Here is a 22,777-nt window from a genome sequence, read left to right on the forward strand (position 1 = left end):
ATGTAACATCGTATATATCATTTACAAGGGAATCTCCTACTATTAGGTGGAGATATACATGACTAAAATAACAATATTTTCCCTAAAATATACAATGCTCTATTAGTAAACATGTACTAATTGCTAAAAGTGCATCTTTGAACTCGTCTTTGCTTTTAAGGTTTAAAATTTATGATTTTTGTCATTACTATTTAATCTTTTAGCTCTTATCATCATAGGGACACAAAGGGATATTTGCATACGGTGTTCATTGACTTTGAATAAGCTTGTGATGGTGCGTCTCATCTAGTGATCTAGGATAATCTTGAGGTGACCGGGATCCCTTGGAGGTATATAAAGATAGTTAGGGAAATGTATGTTAATGCTAAAACAAGTGTTTGTGCATTAGTGAAAAATACAAACTTCGTCATGAGGTGGGCCTTCACCAAAGATCTGCATTGAGTTCGTTCATTTTTGTAGTAGTCTTGGATGGCAAGCAACGTTAAAGAGAAAAGGTCTAGGGATAAATCGTTTCTACATAAAGTACCTTTAATATAACTTTAGTGGTCCCTACAAGGATACCCAAATTACTATTGATAAGTCATTCCGCAGACAACCAAGATCAAGTATCTAGGGTTCTTTATGCAAAGTGACGAGGATATTAAGAGTCACATAGCTTAGTGCATTCAGGCGGGTTGATGCAAGTGAAGAGCAATCACATAATATTGTGTGAAAAGAGAATGGAGTGGAAATTCTATAGTTATGAAGTTTACGCTAAGTTATACCAAACCAGTTGTCGGGTGATCAAGAAGAAATAAGAGAGAAAGCTGGATGTCATAGAAATTAGGGTGATGAGGTGGGTTTGTGAGCACACAAGATTGGACAATATAAGAAATGAAGTATTCTAGGGAAAAATGAGGTGGCATTCATTTCCAAGTAAGATAAGGGAGAGGAGATTTAGATGATTTAGGCATGTGTAGAAGAGACAGATAATAATGACACTAGTAAGAACCATGGAAACAATCACATTTGATCGAAAGAGGAACAGAGGCAAACCAAAAATGACATAGGATGAGCAAATTAGGCATGATGTGCTAGATTTGCACCTCTCTAAGTAAAAGATTTGTGATTTCTTGGAAAAAGAAGATAAAGCAATGGATGTTTATGGGAGTGTATAGATTTTTCCTAACTTTGTCTTTAGTGTCCTATCTTTTTCCCACGTCTCTCTTGAGTGCCTTCACTTTAGTTTTGTCTTAGCAATACATTTTTTCTATTTCATATGTTTTAATTATTATTTTTATTAGTAGTTGTACACTTATAAGTGAAGCAGTGGATATGGTAGTGTATCCATCTTTAGAAAGTCAAGGCATAGTGCCTCAGATGTGCAACTGGCTAAACAGAGAGACCCAACCTAGTATCACTCTAATGGGTCTAAAGTTGTATTCCACCGCAACACCGATTCCCCCAACAAAATCCCTTAAAAGCTTTAAGGTTGTTATTCCTGGCAAGGAATAGAGTAAGGGCTTTAACGGTCTTGCATGTTAAAATATTATAAAATTTTAGTATATGTACTAACCAAATTTAAATATTAAATGCAGTATTTCAAAAATAATTTATTCAAATTATAAAAATAATTATAACATATAAACTAAAACATTAAGGTAGTGTTCATTTCCCTAATGAAATGGACTCTTAATGGAATTTGAATGTATATTTCATTTCTTATGTTGTTCGTTTCAATAAAAGGAAAGTATGTCATTTACAAATTTTACACTTCACAGAATGAAAAATTATAACCTACCGTCTGTTTCAACAAAAGGTAAGTATGTCATTTACAAATTTTACATTTTACATTTCAGAGAATGAAAAATTATAACATATCGTCGAGTTCACATCTTTTTTTATGGATACAAGGTAAGTATGTCATTTACAAATTTTACATTTCAATTCCATTGATAATGATAACAACAAAACACATTATGGATTCAAATGAATTCTTTAAAATCCAATTCCATTTCCAATTTCAATTTCATTACATTCTACAAAATGAACACTACCTAAGCACAGAACAAAATAAGGAATTAGACCTTTGTTGTGCCCATCCAGTCGGTTGAACACACGAAGATGTATACTTTAAAAATATTAAAGGCGTATATACTAAAAAACAGTTAGGATAAGCATGAAAGCTATACCTAAAAATGTGAATAAAAATATATATTTAAACAATATTTGCTTTATTAGGGTAAAAGGGGAACCTTCGGCAAAGGTACCCCAATCGGGTATTTTGGGTACTTTGGAAACATCGCCGCACAAGGACTGGGTAGTACATCAATAGTGAAAGAAATTTTGATTTGTAAACCTAATATGTTTTGCGAAGGATGGTGTTGGGTAACGGCTTTATAATAATAAATCAGGGAACCCGGATAGGGATGAGCAAGTTTAGGTTCGGATCGAAAATAACCGAGAACCGAACCGAAAATATACCTAACCCGACCCGAACCCAAGTACCTAGGTATTTAGATCGGTTCCAATTTTTCATATAAAATAGGGTCGGGTCGGGTCGGTTCTCGGTTCTTTTCATGGTGAAACCCGACTTGGACCTATGGACCGGAACCGACCTTATATTTAGGGTAGTGAATCGGTTCTGTATTTTATGTTTGATCGGTTCTTGGGTCAGGTCGGGTAATGGTCGGGTCGGGTCGGGTCGGGTTTTACCTTTTGCTCACCCCTAAACCCGGATGCAGTACTATCAACCCCTAATTGTTTTTGTTAGGGCTGTAAATGAACCGAACGTTCAGCGAACAGTTCGTGAACTGTTCGGCGGGAAGTTCGTTTATGTTCGTTCGTTTAATAAACGAACGAACATGAACAAGAAATTTCGTTCGATTAGTTAAATGAACGAACATGAACAGAGGTCTCGTTCGTTCGAATGTGTTCGTGAACGTTCGGTAAGGTGTTCGTGAACGTGTTCATGAACATTCGTTGATTTGCGTTCGTTTATGTTCGTATGTTTGTGTTTTAATTGAAGATCTTTGTACTTTCTTATATTTTATTTGTACTTTATATATTATTAAACTTTTATTTATTTTATTACCCTAACAATTAAACTAGGAAACCTACTTTCACCTTGTTTATGCATCATTTCCCTTTCATTTCTCATTATTTACATCGGCGAATACGATCGACCTCCGTTCCACAATAAGGGATTTAAGTTCGAGTGCTACTCTCTGGGCTATCTATTTTTATTCTTCGTCGCGTTCGCTAAATTTATTTGTGTTTGTTTGTGTTCGTGAACTGTTCACGAACACGCTCATTTCCTTAATGAACGAACACGAACATAAAATCTCGTTCGGTAAGTGTTCATGAACCGTTCGTGAACACATTTATTTCCTTAACGAACGAACACGAACAAGGCCTTGTTCGTGTTCGTTCGGTTCGTTTACAGCCCTAGTTTTTTGTTATTAAACAAAATATATTAAATCGGATTATTGCATTATGAATGACATTTAGCCTGTTACAACACCCGAAGCAAGGGGTTATATACTATATCCCAAGTTTTGATAAAAAGATGTTAAAAAGTATTTACCTGTACTAACGTAGAACACAACTTATTCAATTCGTAGTATAGCCGAACTCAAAGTTTATTATCTATGGTATGTAGGGCTGTTCACGAGCCGATCCGAACCAAGCGGACCTTTGCTCGTGCTTTGCTCCCGAGCGAAATCCGAACGAGCATATTCGAGCGTGTAATTTTTCGAGCGAGCGGTGAGCGAGAAGCGAGCGACGAGTAAATTGGACAACCATAGATTTAGCATGTTTCCTTCGATGTCTCTGCTATCGGGTCACGACCAAGGTCCAACTGTCCGAGGATGACACTAAGATTGAGGTTGGATCGTCCGAGGATGAGGCTCTGGTTGAGGCAGGTGAGGCGATGAATATACAACAAAGAACAATTGTCGCATTGTGGCATATGGTGAGAGCGAGAGACGATTGACGACGGACGATTAATGAGAGAAAGATGTCAAATATTGTCGCTTCACGACTTAGAGTTTTAGTTTTAAATTTGGTGTTAAATTTTTTTATTGGTTTGATTAGTCTAGTATGGATAAATATAATTGTTTATTTGAGTATAGTTGTCCAAATCTAATATAGCGGTATATATAAAATATGAATATACATGTAATTTGTGTGTACATATATAATTATATATGTAATAAATTAATAAAAAATTAATTCGAGCCGAACCGAGCCAAGCGGACCTTTGCTCATGCTTGGCTCGTTTGCAAACTGAACCAAACCAAGCGAGCATATTCCGAGCTTTTTCCCAAGCGATCAGCGAGCGAGCGATTTGAACAGCCTTAATGGTGTGATTACTAGAGGGCTTTTGATGTCGGGTCAAAATGAGTCGTATATTATATAGTTTGTGTCGAATTTTAGCGTGTTAAAGATATTAAATCCATACGTGTTATATACTTATTATGTGTTGATGTTCATGGTGTAATAGGTGATTCGACAAGGTACTAAATGAGGAAACGAGAGTCCAAAATAAATAAAGCTAAAAGATGGAGGGCTGAATTGCAAATGAAGAAAAGTTGTTTACAAATAACTCATAAAAGATGAGGGACTAAAGTTGAATATTGGTTCAAACTTGAATTAATTCATTCAACATATGGCAAAAGAAAATGTTAAAGATCCAAGTCAACGCATTTTTTCTTTACAATTTCGTTGAACAAAAAGTGGAAATATGTTGACCGAGCTTTATATGGGTTGACTGAAGAAAAGACCGCATGAAATTGGTTTGTATCTGGGCCTGTTTGCGTTTTATGAAGGCCATGGGCCTACTGGATCTAGTCCCACTAAAGAAGTCCATATCACATTATTTGTGACTTGTGAGGGGTTAGAAGGAACCGACTCGGGGAATTATTATATACCCATTGTGATGAACGAAAAGAGGGACCGGTGTTACGAAAAGATAATATTTTTGACGGCAGCTTTGGGAGGCAAGAGCAGGGACGCACGGAGAAGGCAGCCGCCTTCGGGCGGCTGTGAAGGGTTTAAGATATGAGCGTCTAGGTGGATTTCTTCAAGTGAACGGTTCATAGGGTTTGACACTTTTCTCAGTTTTATTTATATTGGATTTGTTTTTGACATTAACAACGTTTTATAAACAATTTGATTTGTTGGTTTATTTAAACTATTTGCATGTGTTTTGAGTTCTTGCTTTACAACTTGCTCGGTTGATGACAAAACCTTGTAGCTTGTTGGGTGACATAGAGTAGGTTGACTCACATTAGTAAATAGGGTAATTAAATTGTAAAAGATCTGATGACAAAGACCTGTTTTTATTACCACTTAAATTAACCGATTTTTTAGCACCATGTCTATGTGGTGTCCAATTAATGATTAAACTGAGTTTGGTGTGAACCTAGAATCTGAAACTTGGAGGACTTTATCTTTATCTTATGTGACTTTCACCGGATGATTGATTTCTAGATTTTCACATTAAATTTTGTTTTACTGATTCTTGTAACTGGTACAGCTTGACCACTTGTGTTGGATTATTGATAAACGTTTCTTGTATTTAAATTACTTGTCGTTTATTAAGCGTATTGGCAACTTTCTTGCGTTGTTAGCGGGTTGGTAAATTGGTGGGTAATTGATACAATTAAACGGGTTATTAGGTTGTATAGTGAATCTTAAAAACTATCCTTGATAACTAATCAAATTCATTAATTCCGAGGCTATGTCTATGTGGTGTTTTGAATCTGTAAACGGGTTTTTGTGTTAAACTTGCAATCGGGATTCTGGGTGGGAGTTGCTTTTCTTTAATATATAATTATTCTCTAGTTAAACACTAACCACATATTCCCCGTGGATACGATACCCTACTTACGCTATCTACGTAGCTTATTTAGGTTTTTGATTGACCCTAACGACAGTCATCAAAATGGCGCCGTTGCCGGGGAATTAGTGCGCTTAGTGTTTTTCTAGTTTTCTAAAAAAATAAAAAAAAAAATAAAAAATAAAAACATACAAAAAAATATATAAAAAACAAAAACCCAAAAATATCTTTCTTTTTATTTTATTATATATATTTCTTTAGTTCGGTATTACGCTTGGGTATCCTTGTTTGAGTTTGTACAGGTGAATTCTTCGAAACATGGATAAAGCTTATCAGATCAAGATTCAGTCAGAACTGTCCATACTCAATCTCCATTTGGACGACGATGATTTGAAAAATCACTTGTAGTGAGCAACCCGAGTTTTTACTGAACGCGGCCGCGAAAGAAATGCTATACGGTCGCTGTGGAACATTCACGAGGATCCTGCTTCTTTAACCAGGGGAGTCTGTTCCAATCTTTTGTACATATTTTTTTTCTTTTATCTTTGAGTCGTCGTTTCCTTCCACATTGAGGACAATGCAGGATTTAAGTGTGGGGAGGGGAACTAGTGTTTTAGTTAGGTCTTATAAAAAAATTAAAAAACCAAAAATCCAAAAAAAATTGAAAAAATAGAAAACGCCTCGTAAAAGTTTTGCACAAAATGGAAAATGATAGATATAATCAAATCGTTGGTTTTCAACTAATATATATATATGAATGTACGGTCGGTCACGCGTCTAACTTAGGATATGTGGGTAGGCCCAGCCAGTTGAAGAGTTTCTTAGGAATGTTATAATATACCTTAAATTAGGAGTCTTGTGGGTTCTCACCTTAGGAGCTGTGATAAAACTGAAACTGTGGAGAGTATAAGAGGTACGTTATAAGTAAAAAACTTATAAGTTTTTCCGATTAAATTGGCACACCTATTTCTTTTTGTGAAAACAAATCCGAAACAGTGTGGCGCCCGAAAAAAAATATTCCATCCATTTGAGCTATATGTTGAAAAGAAAAGAAAGAAAAACGAAGCCTATGGTATTGCCGCGGGGATAGCGACTCATGCGGTACATATCCTCTAGATGGAGTTATAAAAAATATGTGAAGTTTATGGCATTAACCATGGAGATGGTGACTCGTGTGGCGTATGTCCGCTAAACTGATCGTATACAAAAACATGTAAAGCTCGCAACATCATCCATCTATCCATCAAAAGTTTAATCGGAATAACATAAGGGTTTTTTATATAAGACGATAGATATAATCTTTTAATCTCATAAGCTTGAAGCGGGATTAGGTGGCGTTGTAGTCTTTTGAGTGTGAGATCCATAGATAACTATAAATTACTTGAACTTAATGGATCGTGAATAAGGGCTTGGACGCTGGCGGTTGGGTTTAAGTGGATCGTATACCTGCAATCTTGGTTAACGTGTGATTTGATTTGTTAATAAATTAATTGAATATATTGATTGCCAATGTTTCTGATTGTGATTCCATTGTAGATAATTTTTTCGGGACGAAAAAAGATAAGTGTGGGGATGTGATGTCGGGTCAAAATGAGTCGTATATTATATAGTTTGTGTCGAATTTTAGCGTGTTAAAGATATTAAATCCATACGTGTTATATACTTATTATGTGTTGATGTTCATGGTGTAATAGGTGATTCGACAAGGTATTAAATGAGGAAACGAGAGTCCAAAATAAATAAAGCTAAAAGATGGAGGGCTGAATTGCAAATGAAGAAAAGTTGTTTAAAAATAACTCATAAAAGATGAGGGACTAAAGTTGAATATTGGTTCAAACTAGAATTAATTCATTCAACATATGGCAAAAGAAAATGTTAAAGATCCAAGTCAGCGCATTTTTTCTTTACAATTTCGTTGAACAAAAAGTGGAAATATGTTGACTGAGCTTTATATGGGTTGACTGAAGAAAAGACCGCATGAAATTGGTTTGCATCTGGGCCTGTTTGCGTTTTATGAAGGCCATGGGCCTACTGGATCTAGTCCCACTAAAGAAGTCCATATCACATTATTTGTGACTTGTGAGGGGTTAGAAGGAACCAACTCGGGGAATTATTATATACCCATTGTGATGAACGAAAAGAGGGACCGGTGTTACGAAAAGATAATATTTTTGACGGCAGCTTTGGGAGGCAAGAGCAGGGACGCACGGAGAAGGCAGCCGCCTTCGGGCAGCTGTGAAGGGTTTAAGATATGAGCGTCTAGGTGGATTTCTTCAAGTGAACGGTTCGTAGGGTTTGACACTTTTCTCAGTTTTATTTATATTGGATTTGTTTTTGACATTAACAACGTTTTATAAACAATTTGATTTGTTGGTTTATTTAAACTATTTGCATGTGTTTTGAGTTCTTGTTTTACAACTTGCTCGGTTGATGACAAAACCTTGTAGCTTGTTGGGTGACATAGAGTAGGTTGACTCACATTAGTAAATAGGGTAATTAAATTGTAAAAGATCTAATGACAAAGACCTGTTTTTGATTACCACTTAAATTAACCGATTTTTCAGCACCATGTCTATGTGGTGTCCAATTAATGATTAAACTGAGTTTGGTGTGAACCTAGAATCTGAAACTTGGAGGACTTTATCTTTATCTTATGTGACTTTCACCGGATGACTGATTTCTAGATTTTCACATTAAATTTTGTTTTACTGATTCTTGTAACTGGTATAGCTTGACCACTTGTGTTGGATTATTGATAAACGTTTCTTGTATTTAAATTACTTGTCGTTTATTAAGCGTATTGGCAACTTTCTTGCGTTGTTAGCGGGTTGGTAAATTGGTGGGTAATTGATACAATTAAACGGGTTATTAGGTTGTATAGTGAATCTTAAAAACTATCCTTGATAACTAATCAAATTCATTAATTCCGAGGCCATGTCTATGTGGTGTTTTGAATCTGTAAACGGGTTTTTGTGTTAAACTTGCAATCGGGATTCTGGGTGGGAGTTGCTTTTCTTTAATATATAATTATTCTCTAGTTAAACACTAACCACATATTCCCCGTGGATACGATACCCTACTTACGCTATCTACGTAGCTTATTTAGGTTTTTGATTGACCCTAACGACAGTCATCAAAATGGCGTCGTTGCCGGGGAATTGGTGCGCTTAGTGTTTTTCTAGTTTTCTAAAAAATAAAAAAAATAAAAAATAAAAACATACAAAAAAAATATATAAAAAACAAAAACCCAAAAATATCTTTCTTTTTATTTTATTATATATATTTCTTTAGTTCGGTATTACGCTTGGGTATCCTTGTTTGAGTTTGTACAGGTGAATTGTTCAAAACATGGATAGAGCTTATCAGATCAAGATTCAGTCAGAACTGTCCATACTCAATCTCCATTTGGAGGGCGATGATTTGAAAAATCACTTGTAGAGAGCAACCCGAGTTTTTACTGAACGCGGCCGCGAAAGAAATGCTATACGGTCGCTGTGGAACATTCACGAGGATCCTGCTTCTTTAACCAGGGGAGTCTGTTCCAATCTTTTGTACATATTTTTTTTCTTTTATCTTTGAGTCGTCGTTTCCTTCCACATTAAGGACAATGCAGGGTTTAAGTGTGGGGAGGGGAACTAGTGTTTTAGTTAGGTCTTATAAAAAAATAAAAAAAAATTAAAAAACCAAAAATCCAAAAAAATTGAAAAAATAGAAAACGTCTCATAAAAGTTTTGCACAAAATGGAAAATGATAGATATAATCAAATCGTTGGTTTTCAACTAATATATATATGAGATAATGTACGGTCGGTCACGCGTCTAACTTAGGATATGTGGGTAGGCCCAACCAGTTGAACAGTTTCTTAGGAATGATATAATATACCTTAAATTAGGAGTCTTGTGGGTTCTCACCTTAGGAGCTGTGATAAAACTGAAACTGTGGAGAGTATAAGAGGTACGTTATAAGTAAAAAACTTATAAGTTTTTCGATTAAATTGGCACACCTGTTTCTTTTTTTGAAAACAAATCCGAAACAGTGTGGCGCCCGAAAAAAAAATATTCCATCCATTTGAGCTATATGTTGAAAAGAAAAGAAAGAAAAACGAAGCCTATGGTATTGCCGCGGGGATAGCGACTCATGCGGTACATATCCTCTAGGTGGAGTTTTTGTTTATAACGCCCCTAATGCCATTACACACGGCGTTATAGGGCGTTATTTTTCAAAAAAAATTCGCCCGGCGTTTTGATTATAAAGCTTAAAAAGAGAGGGGGCCCATTTCTTGACCGTTGACAACGGTAACATTATTTAATTTTTTTTTTAATTTAAAATATTCCCACTATAAATATATACCCCACATTCACACCTTCTTTTATAAAAAACCCACTTTCTCTCCTACTTTCTCTCCCACTTTCTTCTAATTTTTTTAAAAAAAAACCCACTTTCTTCTAATTTTTATACAATCATGCATCCATACCGCCCCCCTTTTGGTGTCCCCGCAAGACCCACGAACCCGAACACAACCCAACCGCAAACCCCGTACAACCTTCAAGACATGGACCCGAGCTTTTTAACTTACGCGAATTACTGAGTGGCGCCCCTCTGTTTGTTCCTCCCTGTTGGTGCACTTGTGTCTGTACTTTGTCTGTATTCGGTCTGTATGTAAACGATGTCCTAAATCAGTCTGTAAGTTGACCAAGTCAACTATCCTCCTAGTTTGACTTGGACAACATGATGTTGTCTGGATCGAAGGATAGCCTCGAAGGATACTGCTAATCCTTCGAGGTGCTCGAAAGATATGGTTCGACCATGGTTCAACCATTAGACATCGAAGGATGATCCTTCGATGTCCATGCTGATCCTTCGAGCTCCCTGTCATCGATAGATGATCCTTCGGACCATCTATCGATCCTTCGACCAAGACCTGCTATGTATGGGTATAAATACCCATGCAGTGTGGTAGTGTTAGATAGATGCACATTTGGAGAGTTAGAGAAACTCTGCTGGAAAACACACACACACACACTTTAGAGAGTTTGCAAACAGATTGTAAACCTTGTGCTTGTAACCGTAAACCTTCATACGTATTAATACAGTGGTGTTAATCGGTGAACTTTGTGTGTTCTTGTGTTTGTTCTTGCTTCATCCCGGTTTGCCTATTAGCTTGGATTCCGCACTCGCTAGTGGGTTAGTATAACAAGGTTTAGGTTTGTTCTCGATCCTCCGAGAAAAGGGACCTACAAGTGGTATCAGAGCCTCGCTCTTTACCTTGTTTAAAACCGGTTTGTTCAAGTTCTTGGTGTGTTTGGACACTTGGTTTAGCACCCGTTTTTGGTAGTTTTCTGCATAAAAACGCATACTAAACCTATCGGGAGTGTTCGGGGTCGGTTTGGGTAACATAAAAATCGTTTTTGTGAAACCTTGATTTTTCCGGCCATATCTCCGGTGTGTTTCCGGTGACCAGTTCTTGAAGATAAGGTTGCTTATTTTGGCAAAAATTTTTGAAAGTCAATTGTTTGGTGAAAAGTTGTTGCAGAACCATCCTTTCTGCCGAAAGTTGGTACATCAACACATCACCTTTTTCACCAACCCGTCGTACTTTGTGTCAGTGTGTCAGAGCTGTCGAAAGATATCCTTCGACATCGAAAGATATCCTTCGACATCTTTCGATCAAAGGCAGCTCGAAAGATAAGCATCCTTCGAGTAGTCTTTCGAAGTCTAAGGGTTATCCTTCGTAGTTGGAATCTTTTCGAAAGTTGGTTGTCCGAAAGATAAGGATACGTCTCGAAAGATAAGGATCTTTCATTGTGAATCCTTCGAGATCAGTATTCGAAAGATATAAATCTTTCGAACATTGAATCTTTCGTGATAATCAGTCGAAAGATAAGGATCTTTCATTGAGAATCTTTCGAAGACTATTGCTCGAAACTCAACAGTAATCTTTTGATCACTGTTGATCCTTCGAACAAGTCTTGATCTTTCGATCAGATTGTATCTTTCAATTGTTGTCTGTTTGTTGTTAACAGTTTGTGGTGTGTAGGTTATTTGTTAATTTTTGATCACAATGAGTTGCACAAGTCCTTGGGATTGGAGTACGGATCCACAACCAGATCTGAAACAGATGTCGATGGCTGAATATATGACGAGTGCCATTCCAAAACAACAACAATCAATAAGTTCGTGTCAATGGGCTTTGGTATCCAATCAAAGTCAAAGTCTTCAGAATCTTCTGATTAGTGAGAGTGAAACAGGCAGTAACAATCGTCCACCAAAGCTGAACCACATGAACGATTTTCCGTCATGGAAAGGCCGCTTTCACACATATGTTCAAGGACAAAGCACCGACCTTTGGATGTGTTTTGTCAATGCATTCAATGAAAGTCTTGAAAGTAGAGCATCCACTTCAGAAGGTTACGCCAATATGCTTGAAAATGACAAGAAGGCTTATGAATTGGAGAAAAAGGCATATGCCATACTTACTCAAGCACTCAACAAAGACATCTACCATCAGTTTTCATATTGCAAGACCACGAAAGCTTTGTGGGATGCCTTAGTTGCTAGAGGAGAAGGCAATGCAGCTGCTCGAAAGTCTAGGCATGATTTGTTGAAGAAAGAATTTGAATCATTTCAGTTCTTGGAAAACGAGACTCTGAATGATATGACCACACGTTTCTATCATTTGATTAGTGAAATGTGTGCTTATGGGGTGGCAGCTACTCAACAAGACATGGTGAACAGGTTTGCTGACGCCCTACCCCCAAAATGGAGTTCGTTTATTGAGCTGTTGAAGCATACTAAAGCTCTAGATGAGATTAACATCTATGAGTTCATTCAGAAGCTGGAACATAAAAATGATGAAGAAATTAGGAAAGCAAGGCGTGCTCCAGCTCCTCAGAATACAGAAATGTATTTGCCTGGTTTTGGTCCTTCAGCTAGTTCTGTTCAGCAACCGAAGCTTCAAACTGCTTTTGTGTCCAATACGAGTTCTTTTCCATTTCCTCAATCAACAGCTGCTCCACCACAACCTCAATTCGATCCGAGGTCTTACATTCCTGTTCCAACACAGCCACAACCACAACCTCAACAACAACAACAGCAAGCTCACTATACAAGCAATCCTCAACCTCAATCCCAAAGTCATCACACAATCCGAGTCGACAACTCAAATCTTTCACACCTTAGTATTGAAGTTGCTAAGGAACATATGGAAATTATCAACACCATGGTCAGTGCTTACTGTGGTTTGGTAGCTGGTCAGCTTGGAAACATCAACATGACCAATGAAGATTATGATCAGATCGACAAGGAAGAAATGGAGTTGATGGATATTAAATGGGCTTTTGCTAGTGCGGTTAGAAGGGCAAAAGATTTCATGGCGAGAACTGGAAGAACTTCGTTGGAAGGAAAGAAAAACACGAAGTATGGGTTTGATATTAATGCCGTCACGTGCTTTAATTGTGGCGAGAAAGGGCACTTTAAACGTGAGTGCACTCGACCAACAAAACACGGCAATCACAACCCGTTCAGAAACCAGACTAATGCGAATGCCCAACAAGAAAACCGTGAACGGAGGATGGTGGCAGTGAATAACAATCAGGGACAGCCTGGAGCTACCAATCACAATCGGGCTTTGGCTGTTCAAGCTGATGAAGGATGTGACTGGTCAGTGCAGTTTGGTGAAGGTGATCAAGGAAGTGGAACTGCATTGTATGCTAAAGTCATCGAGCAGGTTCATAAAGAAGAATCTTCTGGGAGCGATGACAGTTCTGGTTATTCGGGCAGTTCGGATGAAGAAGGCTCTGTTTCTGGGGATAATCACTCAGAGCCTGATGTGAATGAAGAAGGAGATGATGATATACAGGAGCTACTGAATGAAGCTGATGAGCTTAAATGTCAGAAATCAATTCTGATTAGGAAGGCTGCTGATACATCAATGGAAATGGAAAAGCTATTCTCTGAAGATGGAGCTTTTTCTTTTCAAACTGCCTTTATGGCAAATGGTTCAGCCTCTACTAGTCAGGTAACTTCTGAACCTCCTGCTCCTAGTATTTGTAAATCATGTGCAGAGATGAAGCTTGAATCAGAAAAGCTTCATAGTCATAATCAGAATTTGGTTATTGAACTGTCAAAATGCCAAGAGGCAAACATGGCTTTAACCCGGAATGAAAAAGAATTTAAATCTGTAATAGAAACATTAAAGAAAAATGTGTCCGAGGTTAACAAAGTAGTTTACCACAAACAAGTAAGTATAAATGAGTACATTAACCTTGTGGAAGAAACTAAGAAGCAATTAGCCATTGCCCAATGCAAGCATGATGCGATCAAACAGAAATTGGATAGTTATTCTAACTCCCGATTTGTGCTTGATCACATCATAGACGTTCAACAACTGAAAGGTAACGTGAAAGGTGTAGGGTATAAGGCGTGTCCACCCCCTTTGATGGACAACTATACCAAGATGCCCGATGAAGAGGAAATGCCTCGGTATGAACCCAGTGTGCCTTTGAACTTTGAGGAATTTTCTACTGGCCTAGGGTTCAAATCGGACAGTTCTTCAAACACAGCCCCTAAGGAACAAGAAACTTCACCATCCATGAAACAAAGTCCTCCAATTATCGAGGACTATGAGACATCGGATGATGAATCAGATGTGGCTGTAAGTGATCAGGATAAATCACTTGGCAAGATGAAAGGAGTAGATATTCCACGAGAGAATCACATCCTTTGTGATCCTGATACTCCTGAGGTTCCATCTGTTAAAGAGCAAGTGATTGATCCTGTCAAGGTTGAAAAGAAGGCGGTGTCTACTGTTAAAAGCAGTAATGTGTTGTATACCTTGGTTGGAGATAGTAAAATCTATTCAGATCACGTTTTTCCAATTAAAAATGTAAATAAATCTTTGATTGATAAAGTCTTTGAAGACAATACAAACAAATTTTTGGGAAAAACTCTACCAGGAATTGTGGTAACACAATGTGATCCAATTCCTAAATCTGAAATTAGAAAACAGTTTAGGAATCAGAAATCTTCAACCACTCTACAACCTAGTGCTTCTAAAGGTAAACAACCAATCAATCGAGCTCAAAAGCCTGAAACAACAAGAGCTCGAGTTCAAAAGAAAGAAAAGGATGTCAAGTTTGTGTCATCCAAGGGTACTGATAAGATTGAAACTTTTGAAAACAAATCTAATACAGATTTTGTAAAACAAGTCACAATCTTAAAACGAAACAGTGATAACAATTACACTCAACACACAAACGGGTGTGATGAAAAGGCTAGTACCTCTGGATCCACGACCTCAACATCTGGTAGTCGATCAGGTTCTCCTAAGTCTGTTGAAAGGAGAACTTGTTTCAAATGTGGAGAAATTGGGCACATTATCAGAAATTGCCCAAATGCTCCAAAGAAGAAAATGGTTGAAAAAGCTTCACCTGAAACAGTTCACCCTCAACGTCGGTCAGTTTCACCTAAACAAGATAAACGAACTGTAAAAGAACAAGAAACTAAACAACGACGTAAGAACATAAAAACTGTTGAAAAAGCTTTAAAATCTGAAGTTAAAACAGTTCAGAAGGAACCAAGTGTGTCACAACCTGTTAAACCAGAATCTTCAAAAACTGGTAGGCACAGACAAACTTGGTTACCTAAGTCGGGTGACAATTCAGGGGGAGCAGTTGTTCTTGAAAACCATCAAGAGATAGAGCTTACGTATCGTGATGCCAAGGGACGACCCAAGACCACTAAGGCTTGGGTCCCCATTCTCAACTGATGTGTTTATTTGACATGTGCAGGATGTTCTAGGAGGAACTATTAATAGTCATTGGATTGTTGATAGTGGAGCATCCAGGCACATGACTGGCGACTTACGGCTCCTGTATGACGTGAGAAATATCAGAGGAGGGTATGTTGCTTTTGCGGGTGATAAAGGCGGGTACATTACTGGAGAAGGAAGTATCTCCAATGGCATCGTGTGCTTTGATAAGATCAATTATGTGAAGCAAATTGATCACAATCTTCTCAGTGTGTCGCAAATCTGCGATAAAAAGTTCTCAGTGATTTTTGATGATGCTGGCTGTTATGTGCTGAAGCCTGGTTTCAAAATTCCACAAGAATGGGTTCTCTTATCGGCTCCGAGAGTTAATGATCTTTATATTCTCGACATGAGCCAAGCGATTACTACATCTGCACAAGTCACCTGTTTTGTCTCAAAAGCCACAGAAAAGGAGTCTATATCTTGGCACAGAAGAATGGGACACATTCACTTGAGGAAGATGAACCATTTGGTGAAAAATAATCTTGTGAATGGTGTGCCTGTAAGAAGTTTTCATTTGCAAGATATCTGTGTCTCGTGCCAAAAGGGGAAGCAAACGAAGAAGTCTCACCCCTTGAAGAAAATCAACACTGTCAGCATGCCTCTCGAACGTCTTCATATGGACCTATTTGGACCTATGAAACACAAGACAACGTTTGGTGATGCTTATTGTTTAGTAGTTACTGATGACTACTCTAGATTTTCTTGGGTATCTTTTATGGCACACAAGAGTGAAACTCCTGGCATCCTCAAGGATCTTCTTACAATGTTGGAAAATCTCTATACGTTGAAAGTGAAAAGGATCCGAAGCGACAATGGAACAGAATTCAAGAATCAAGTTATGGATGAGTTTTGTACTTCTAAAGGCATTCTTCATGAGTACAGTTCTCGTTATACTCCACAACAAAATGGTGTCGCTGAGAGGAAGAATCGAACTATTATTGAAACTGCAAGAACAATGTTAGTAGAGTCGGAACTCCCTATTCAATTCTGGGGAGAGGCTGTATCGGCTGCTTGCTACACGTTGAACAGAGTTCTTACAGTTAAGAGACATGGCAAGACTTGCTTCGAACTCCTTCAGAGAAGGAAACCGGATCTTTCTTACCTTGAACCATTTGGTGCTCCTTGTACAATGATTGAGCCGGATGGAAAGTTTGGTGCAAAAGCTATCGAGGGTTTCTTCCTTGGATATGCTACTCCTAATTTTCGTGTTTGGAATCTAGCTACCAAGAAGATTGAGCTATGGAGCGAAGTTAGGGTTCAAAGGTACACGAGTCCTGTTAGGGCTCCGGGTGATCCGTGGATGTTCGATTATGATGGGCTATTTGACTCCTTCAATCTGCCAACCTTTGACGAAGAATCAGCAGCGGCTCGAATGTTGTTGGAAAGTGACAACGCTGCTGTCTCGCCATTGGTTAGACCTATTGTTGTTGATCCTCAAGCTTCTACGTCAGTCAACAATATGGTTCAAAATGAGGTTTATGAAGATGCTGCTGATTATAATGACTCTTCTGAAGATGATGAATATCATGATGCAGCCGAAGGATCTTCAGCTCCAGCTGCTCCTGTTCAAGGTGCCTCTGGTGATACACCTCATACGCAGAATATCGATACTGCTGAAGGGAATGCATCCACTTCTAACCACATTCCTGGTGTGGAGTTGGTTGTTGATCTTAATCTGAACAATTTGGGTATCAATGCTCGTGTACCGGATAATCCTGAAATGAGGATTCACGACACCCATCCCCAGCAGAATATCATAGGAGATGTCCATCGCGGAGTGCAGACGCGTAATCAGCTGAGAAACAACCGGAATGCTGGTTTGTATTCCGCTATAAGAGAATCTGGTCAACAAAATGACTGGTCCTTCGCGTGTTATGTGTCACAAGAAGAACCAAAGTCGTGGAAAGAAGCATTGAAAGACAGTGCTTGGGTTGAGGCCATGCAGGAAGAATTACAGCAATTTCACAAGCTGGGTGTTTGGAAGCTTGTTGAAAAGCCTGAGAATTACAAGAAGATTGGCACTCGATGGGTCTTCAAGTGCAAGAAAGACGACCGTGGAGTAGTTATTCGGAACAAAGCTCGTTTAGTCGTTCAAGGTTTTCGTCAGATAGAAGGAATCGACTACAACGAAGTCTATGCACCAGTTGCACGTCTGGAAGCTATTCGGATCTTTCTGGCTTATGCCTCATTCAAAGGATTCAAGGTTTACCAGATGGACGTCAAAAGTGCATTTCTACATGGTGTGGTTGAAGAAGAGGTATATGTCGAACAGCCTCCAGGTTTTGAAGATCCTGTTCATCCCGATCGGGTTTGGTTGCTCAACAAAGCTCTCTATGGTCTTCATCAAGCACCACGAGCTTGGTATGCAACCTTATCTACATATCTGCTGGAGAACGGTTTTCGAAGAGGTCTTATCGATTGTACTCTCTTCATCAAAGAACAACATGGAGATCTTCTTCTGGTACAGGTATATGTTGATGATATTATTTTTGGTTCTACTAATGATGTTTTGTGCAGGAATTTCGAACGCATCATGCAGGATAAGTTCGAGATGAGTGCTATGGGGGAAATGAATTTCTTTTTGGGCCTACAAGTGCAACAAACGAAGTCTGGGATATTCATCCATCAGACCAAATATGTTGGAGACATCTTGAGCCGGTTCCAGATGTCCGATGCAGCGCCCATTGGTACCCCATTGCCAACTAATCATGGAATTACTCCTGACTTGAAGGGTGAACCTGTTAGCCCTTCATACTATCGCGCGATGATCGGATCCCTTATGTACCTCACAGCATCAAGGCCAGATATAATGTACCCAACATGCCTGCTTGCCAGATATCAAGTCAACCCGAAGGCCTCACATCTTGCAGCTGTCAAAAGGATTTTTCGTTATTTGAAGGCTTATCCAGACACCGGTCTGTGGTATCCTAGGGATAATAACTTTGACTTGGTCGCATTCAGTGATTCTGATTTTGGCGGATGTAAAATCGACGGCAAATCCACAACGGCTGGATGTCAGTTTTTAGGAAATCGCCTAGTCACCTGGCAGTGCAAGAAGCAGACGTGTGTCGCTACATCAACATGCGAAGCTGAATACATTGCTGCCTCAAGTTGTTGTTCACAAGTTCTTTGGATCCAACAACAATTGCGGGACTACGGTTTTGAATTCCTAACTACTCCTATTTACGTTGATAATTCTGCTGCTTTAGATATCACTAGAAATCCTGTGCAGCATTCAAAGACCAAACACATCGAAATCAAATATCACTTCATACGTGATTGCTTTGAGAAAAGGCTAATCGATGTTGTTAAGGTCCACACCGATGACCAACGTGCCGACTTATTTACCAAAGCTTTTGACAAATCTAGATTTGACTTCTTATTATTGGTAAATGGCATTAAGGTCAAGCAAGAGTAAACCAACATCGGAAAATCATTTTTGTAAATATCTTTGTGTGTTTTTAAATTTATCTTAGTTTGTTGATTTTAGGGGGAGTAAATCCAAAAATCGGAAAATACAAAAACATCGAAAAATTTCAAAAACACAAAAACAATAGAAAAACAAAAATGAGTTTCCTGGCGAGCAAAAGAGAAAATGATAGTACATCAGTGGTCTATCCAAACCTCTTTAAACCTTAAATGCAAAACGATAAGCAGCTCTATATAAGATGTATCGGTAGGCTCACAATCATTTTAAAGTGTGCAGGGTGATATAAATCTTAATCGACTGAAGACCAGGTGGGAACCATTCATTGGCATATGGTCTTAGTACCGAAATTTCGTTTGATAGATTGCCGAGGTTCTGAGATATTCGGTCTTTATGCTGCTTATCATCTGGGTATCATGGTTGTATCTTTTACCGAAAAATAACGGGGACGCAAGTCTAGATCTTCCATGATACTATACATACGTGTACATATTGCATACTGCATTCGACCTCAATAAGTGATAAACAATCACATGTCCAAATCAAATAAGTGATAAAATATCACATTTATCCGGGTGTCAAGTTCGTCTCTCTGCTGTACGGAAGTACTGACCTGTTCACGGACTTGCACCTGTGCCCTCATGCATACGAAAATCAAGTTCCTCATCAATAAGTGATTATATCACAAAGGACTTGTTTTCAAATCAAAATAAGTGAGTATCTCACAATTTATACGGTCAAACAGATGATAATCGGTATACTCACCGGTAAGATGAACTCTCGTGCATACCTTGATACGGGAATGTGTCGTGATGTGGATGAACACCGGTTGGTAAGTATAAATCATACCTTAACGTATCCTCTCGCCATGATTACATCTGATAAGTTGAGCTTAAGTGGACAACAATACCGATAATTGTTATAGGATGCTTATCTTAATGTTAACTAACTGAACAACAAGAGTGTTTGGCATGACCGTACACTGATATGATTCTCTTACCCTCGAAACTCGCAAAAAGAATGTCTGTATATATTTACTTACTACTTAACTTTTATTGTTCTTCTTTTAAACAGTTTCGTCGTTTGGTGCATATCAGCACGACATTAGCGGTGATGTCGTTTGATAACACTCAAAGGATTTTAAATTGTTGTCTTTTACTTTCAAAAATACCAAAAAGATTTTAGGTGTGTTTTAATATAAACTTTATAAAAGCCAAAAAGATTTTATTTCTGCTTTATTTTCGATCGTACGATGTTGGAGCTCAAGTCTTCGTTGCCTGAAACCTGAACGAAAACCAAACTGACTAAATCTTCATAAACGGTCGAAATTTGCATGTTTTGAAAGTTAGAATTTAAAATTTGAAAAATTTATTAAACTTTCAAACTGTCGGACGGTGCTTGATTGTGACATGGTCATTCGTGTGTCATTTGCTTATACTATGTTCCAAGCAGTTGTTCTCATTACGCGTTTAGATTTCTTGCATGTGCAGATTCTAAAGGCTAGGAGAACATGGTCGATGACAAGCTTTGGAATGAAGACACGACGAGAAGGCACTCAAAAGATGAAGATGATTGAGTTGCCGCTGGCTATCATCAACACCACAAGGATCTCACTTCATAAAGTTAAAGTATTTCACGAGCATAACTCAAGGGGGAGCTTATGTTAAGGGGGAGTTTGTTAACACACTGCCTACATGATACGGGTAGTTTGTTGATACACTCTCTGCTTTCAAGACGTGAAGACTTTGAAGATCCTCCGACCATGAAGACTTGAAAGGACATCAGAGTTTTGGAAACTCGAAGACCAAAGACTGTCGAAGTTCGAGACAAGTCTACATCTATAGAAGATAAAGACAAGATAAAGACAAAGCTACAGCCAAGGGGGAGTTTGTTGGTGCACTTGTGTCTGTACTTTGTCTGTATTCGGTCTGTATGTAAACGATGTCCTAAATCAGTCTGTAAGTTGACCAAGTCAACTATCCTCCTAGTTTGACTTGGACAACATGATGTTGTCTGGATCGAAGGATAGCCTCGAAGGATACTGCTAATCCTTCGAGGTGCTCGAAAGATATGGTTCGACCATGGTTCAACCATTAGACATCGAAGGATGATCCTTCGATGTCCATGCTGATCCTTCGAGCTCCCTGTCATCGATAGATGATCCTTCGGACCATCTATCGATCCTTCGACCAAGACCTGCTATGTATGGGTATAAATACCCATGCAGTGTGGTAGTGTTAGATAGATGCACATTTGGAGAGTTAGAGAAACTCTGCTGGAAAACACACACACACACACTTTAGAGAGTTTGCAAACAGATTGTAAACCTTGTGCTTGTAACCGTAAACCTTCATACGTATTAATACAGTGGTGTTAATCGGTGAACTTTGTGTGTTCTTGTGTTTGTTCTTGCTTCATCCCGGTTTGCCTATTAGCTTGGATTCCGCACTCGCTAGTGGGTTAGTATAACAAGGTTTAGGTTTGTTCTCGATCCTCCGAGAAAAGGGACCTACACTCCCACTTTCGACTATGGTCAAGCCGGCGGGTCTCAACCGTCACAACCCGAAGCCGAACCCGATGTGGAAGTCGTACCGGAGACGCAACCCGAACCGGTGCAAGAAACATCGAAACGCGGCAAAAGGTCGCATAAGAAGAAGGAAAAAGACGCACCGCGGCGTACAAAAAATATCATTAAATGGACGAAGGAAGAGGAATTCACGTTGACTCGGGCGTTTCTCGACATTTCGGAGGACGAAGAGACCGGTAACTATTTTATATAAATATTATTTTACTTATTTTGTTACTTTAATTTTTAACATACAACTTATTATTTTTTTTTTGTAGCAAACTTTCAAACGGGCCCGGTTTTTTTGGATAGGGTTCGTGCACTCTTCTTTAGCACGTGGGGTCAAGGCGAACATCGGGACAAAGATTCCATTTCTAGCAAATGGACCGACATCAACAACAAGTGTCATGCGTTCCAAGAAGTCTTCCAACGTAACTACGATAATCGGCAGAGCGGTGAAGGTGACGTGGGGGTTTTAACGAAGACTTTGGAGGAGTTCGAGAGGACAAAATGCCCTTTCACGTACTATAAGTGTTGGGAGCTACTACGAAAAATGTCACACCCCCAAAATCCACCTGCGGAGTATCACCGCTTGGGAGCGTGAAATGACCAGGATTAAGCCATCAATCATATTGAACATAGCGTAAATAATTAAAGTAATTCATAAAACCCAATTCAATACAGTTGATGTTCCAACAAAACATAGTTTAAGTAGCGGAAGCATATAAGTAACCCAACATAGTTAATAGTTTTAAAATGTCATAACAGTTCAACGTAGAAATCACGATCCTTGTCCACAACGACCGCGCCTCCAGTGCAAGCTCCAAAAGTACCTAAGGTCCTGCAAGGCATGCAGCAACGAATCAACAACTAGTTGAGCGAGTTCACAGAAAGTAAGTACGTAATGGTAATTCGTAAGTTCGTTAATGGGGGCTTCCCATGTATGTATGTACTAATAGTGGGGGTTTCCCATGGTTATATTTGTTACTAATGGGGGCTTCCCATGTTTATCCTTACTAGACTATTGTAACCATGTGTTCTTCTTAATCCGAGAACAGGAATACGTACAAGGTCACGTAGGATTTACGTGAGTGCCCTTCCCCGAGGACAGTGGTACGTGTGGGGTTTACGTAGGATTTACGTAAGTGTCCT

The 22,777-nt window shown here is 38.6% G+C and overlaps 1 protein-coding gene across 1 annotated transcript; it reads left to right on the plus strand.

Annotated features, from left to right (window-relative positions):
- The first annotated feature begins 1,761 nt into the window (after positions 1-1,761).
- Positions 1,762-22,245, plus strand: LOC118490546. The gene is made up of 3 exons (XM_035988241.1): positions 1,762-1,798; positions 21,565-21,822; positions 21,904-22,245. Exons 1-3 carry the CDS (start codon positions 1,762-1,764, stop codon positions 22,227-22,229), a joined length of 621 nt encoding a protein of 206 aa, XP_035844134.1. The 3' UTR covers positions 22,230-22,245.
- Positions 22,246-22,777: the final 532 nt, after the last annotated feature.

The sequence above is a fragment of the Helianthus annuus genome, chromosome 1, assembly GCF_002127325.2.
Source record: "Helianthus annuus cultivar XRQ/B chromosome 1, HanXRQr2.0-SUNRISE, whole genome shotgun sequence".
Lineage (NCBI taxonomy): Eukaryota > Viridiplantae > Streptophyta > Magnoliopsida > Asterales > Asteraceae > Helianthus > Helianthus annuus.

Excerpts from the sequence above, each read along its gene's own strand:
- LOC118490546 (XM_035988241.1), top strand. The coding sequence starts at position 1,762 with ATGAAAAATTATAACCTACCGTCTGTTTCAACAAAAG. Across the intron at positions 1,799-21,564 it reads ACCGTCTGTTTCAACAAAAG|GGACCTACACTCCCACTTTC; the intron begins GTAAGTATGTCA and ends CTCCGAGAAAAG. Across the intron at positions 21,823-21,903 it reads TTCGGAGGACGAAGAGACCG|CAAACTTTCAAACGGGCCCG; the intron begins GTAACTATTTTA and ends TTTTTTTTGTAG.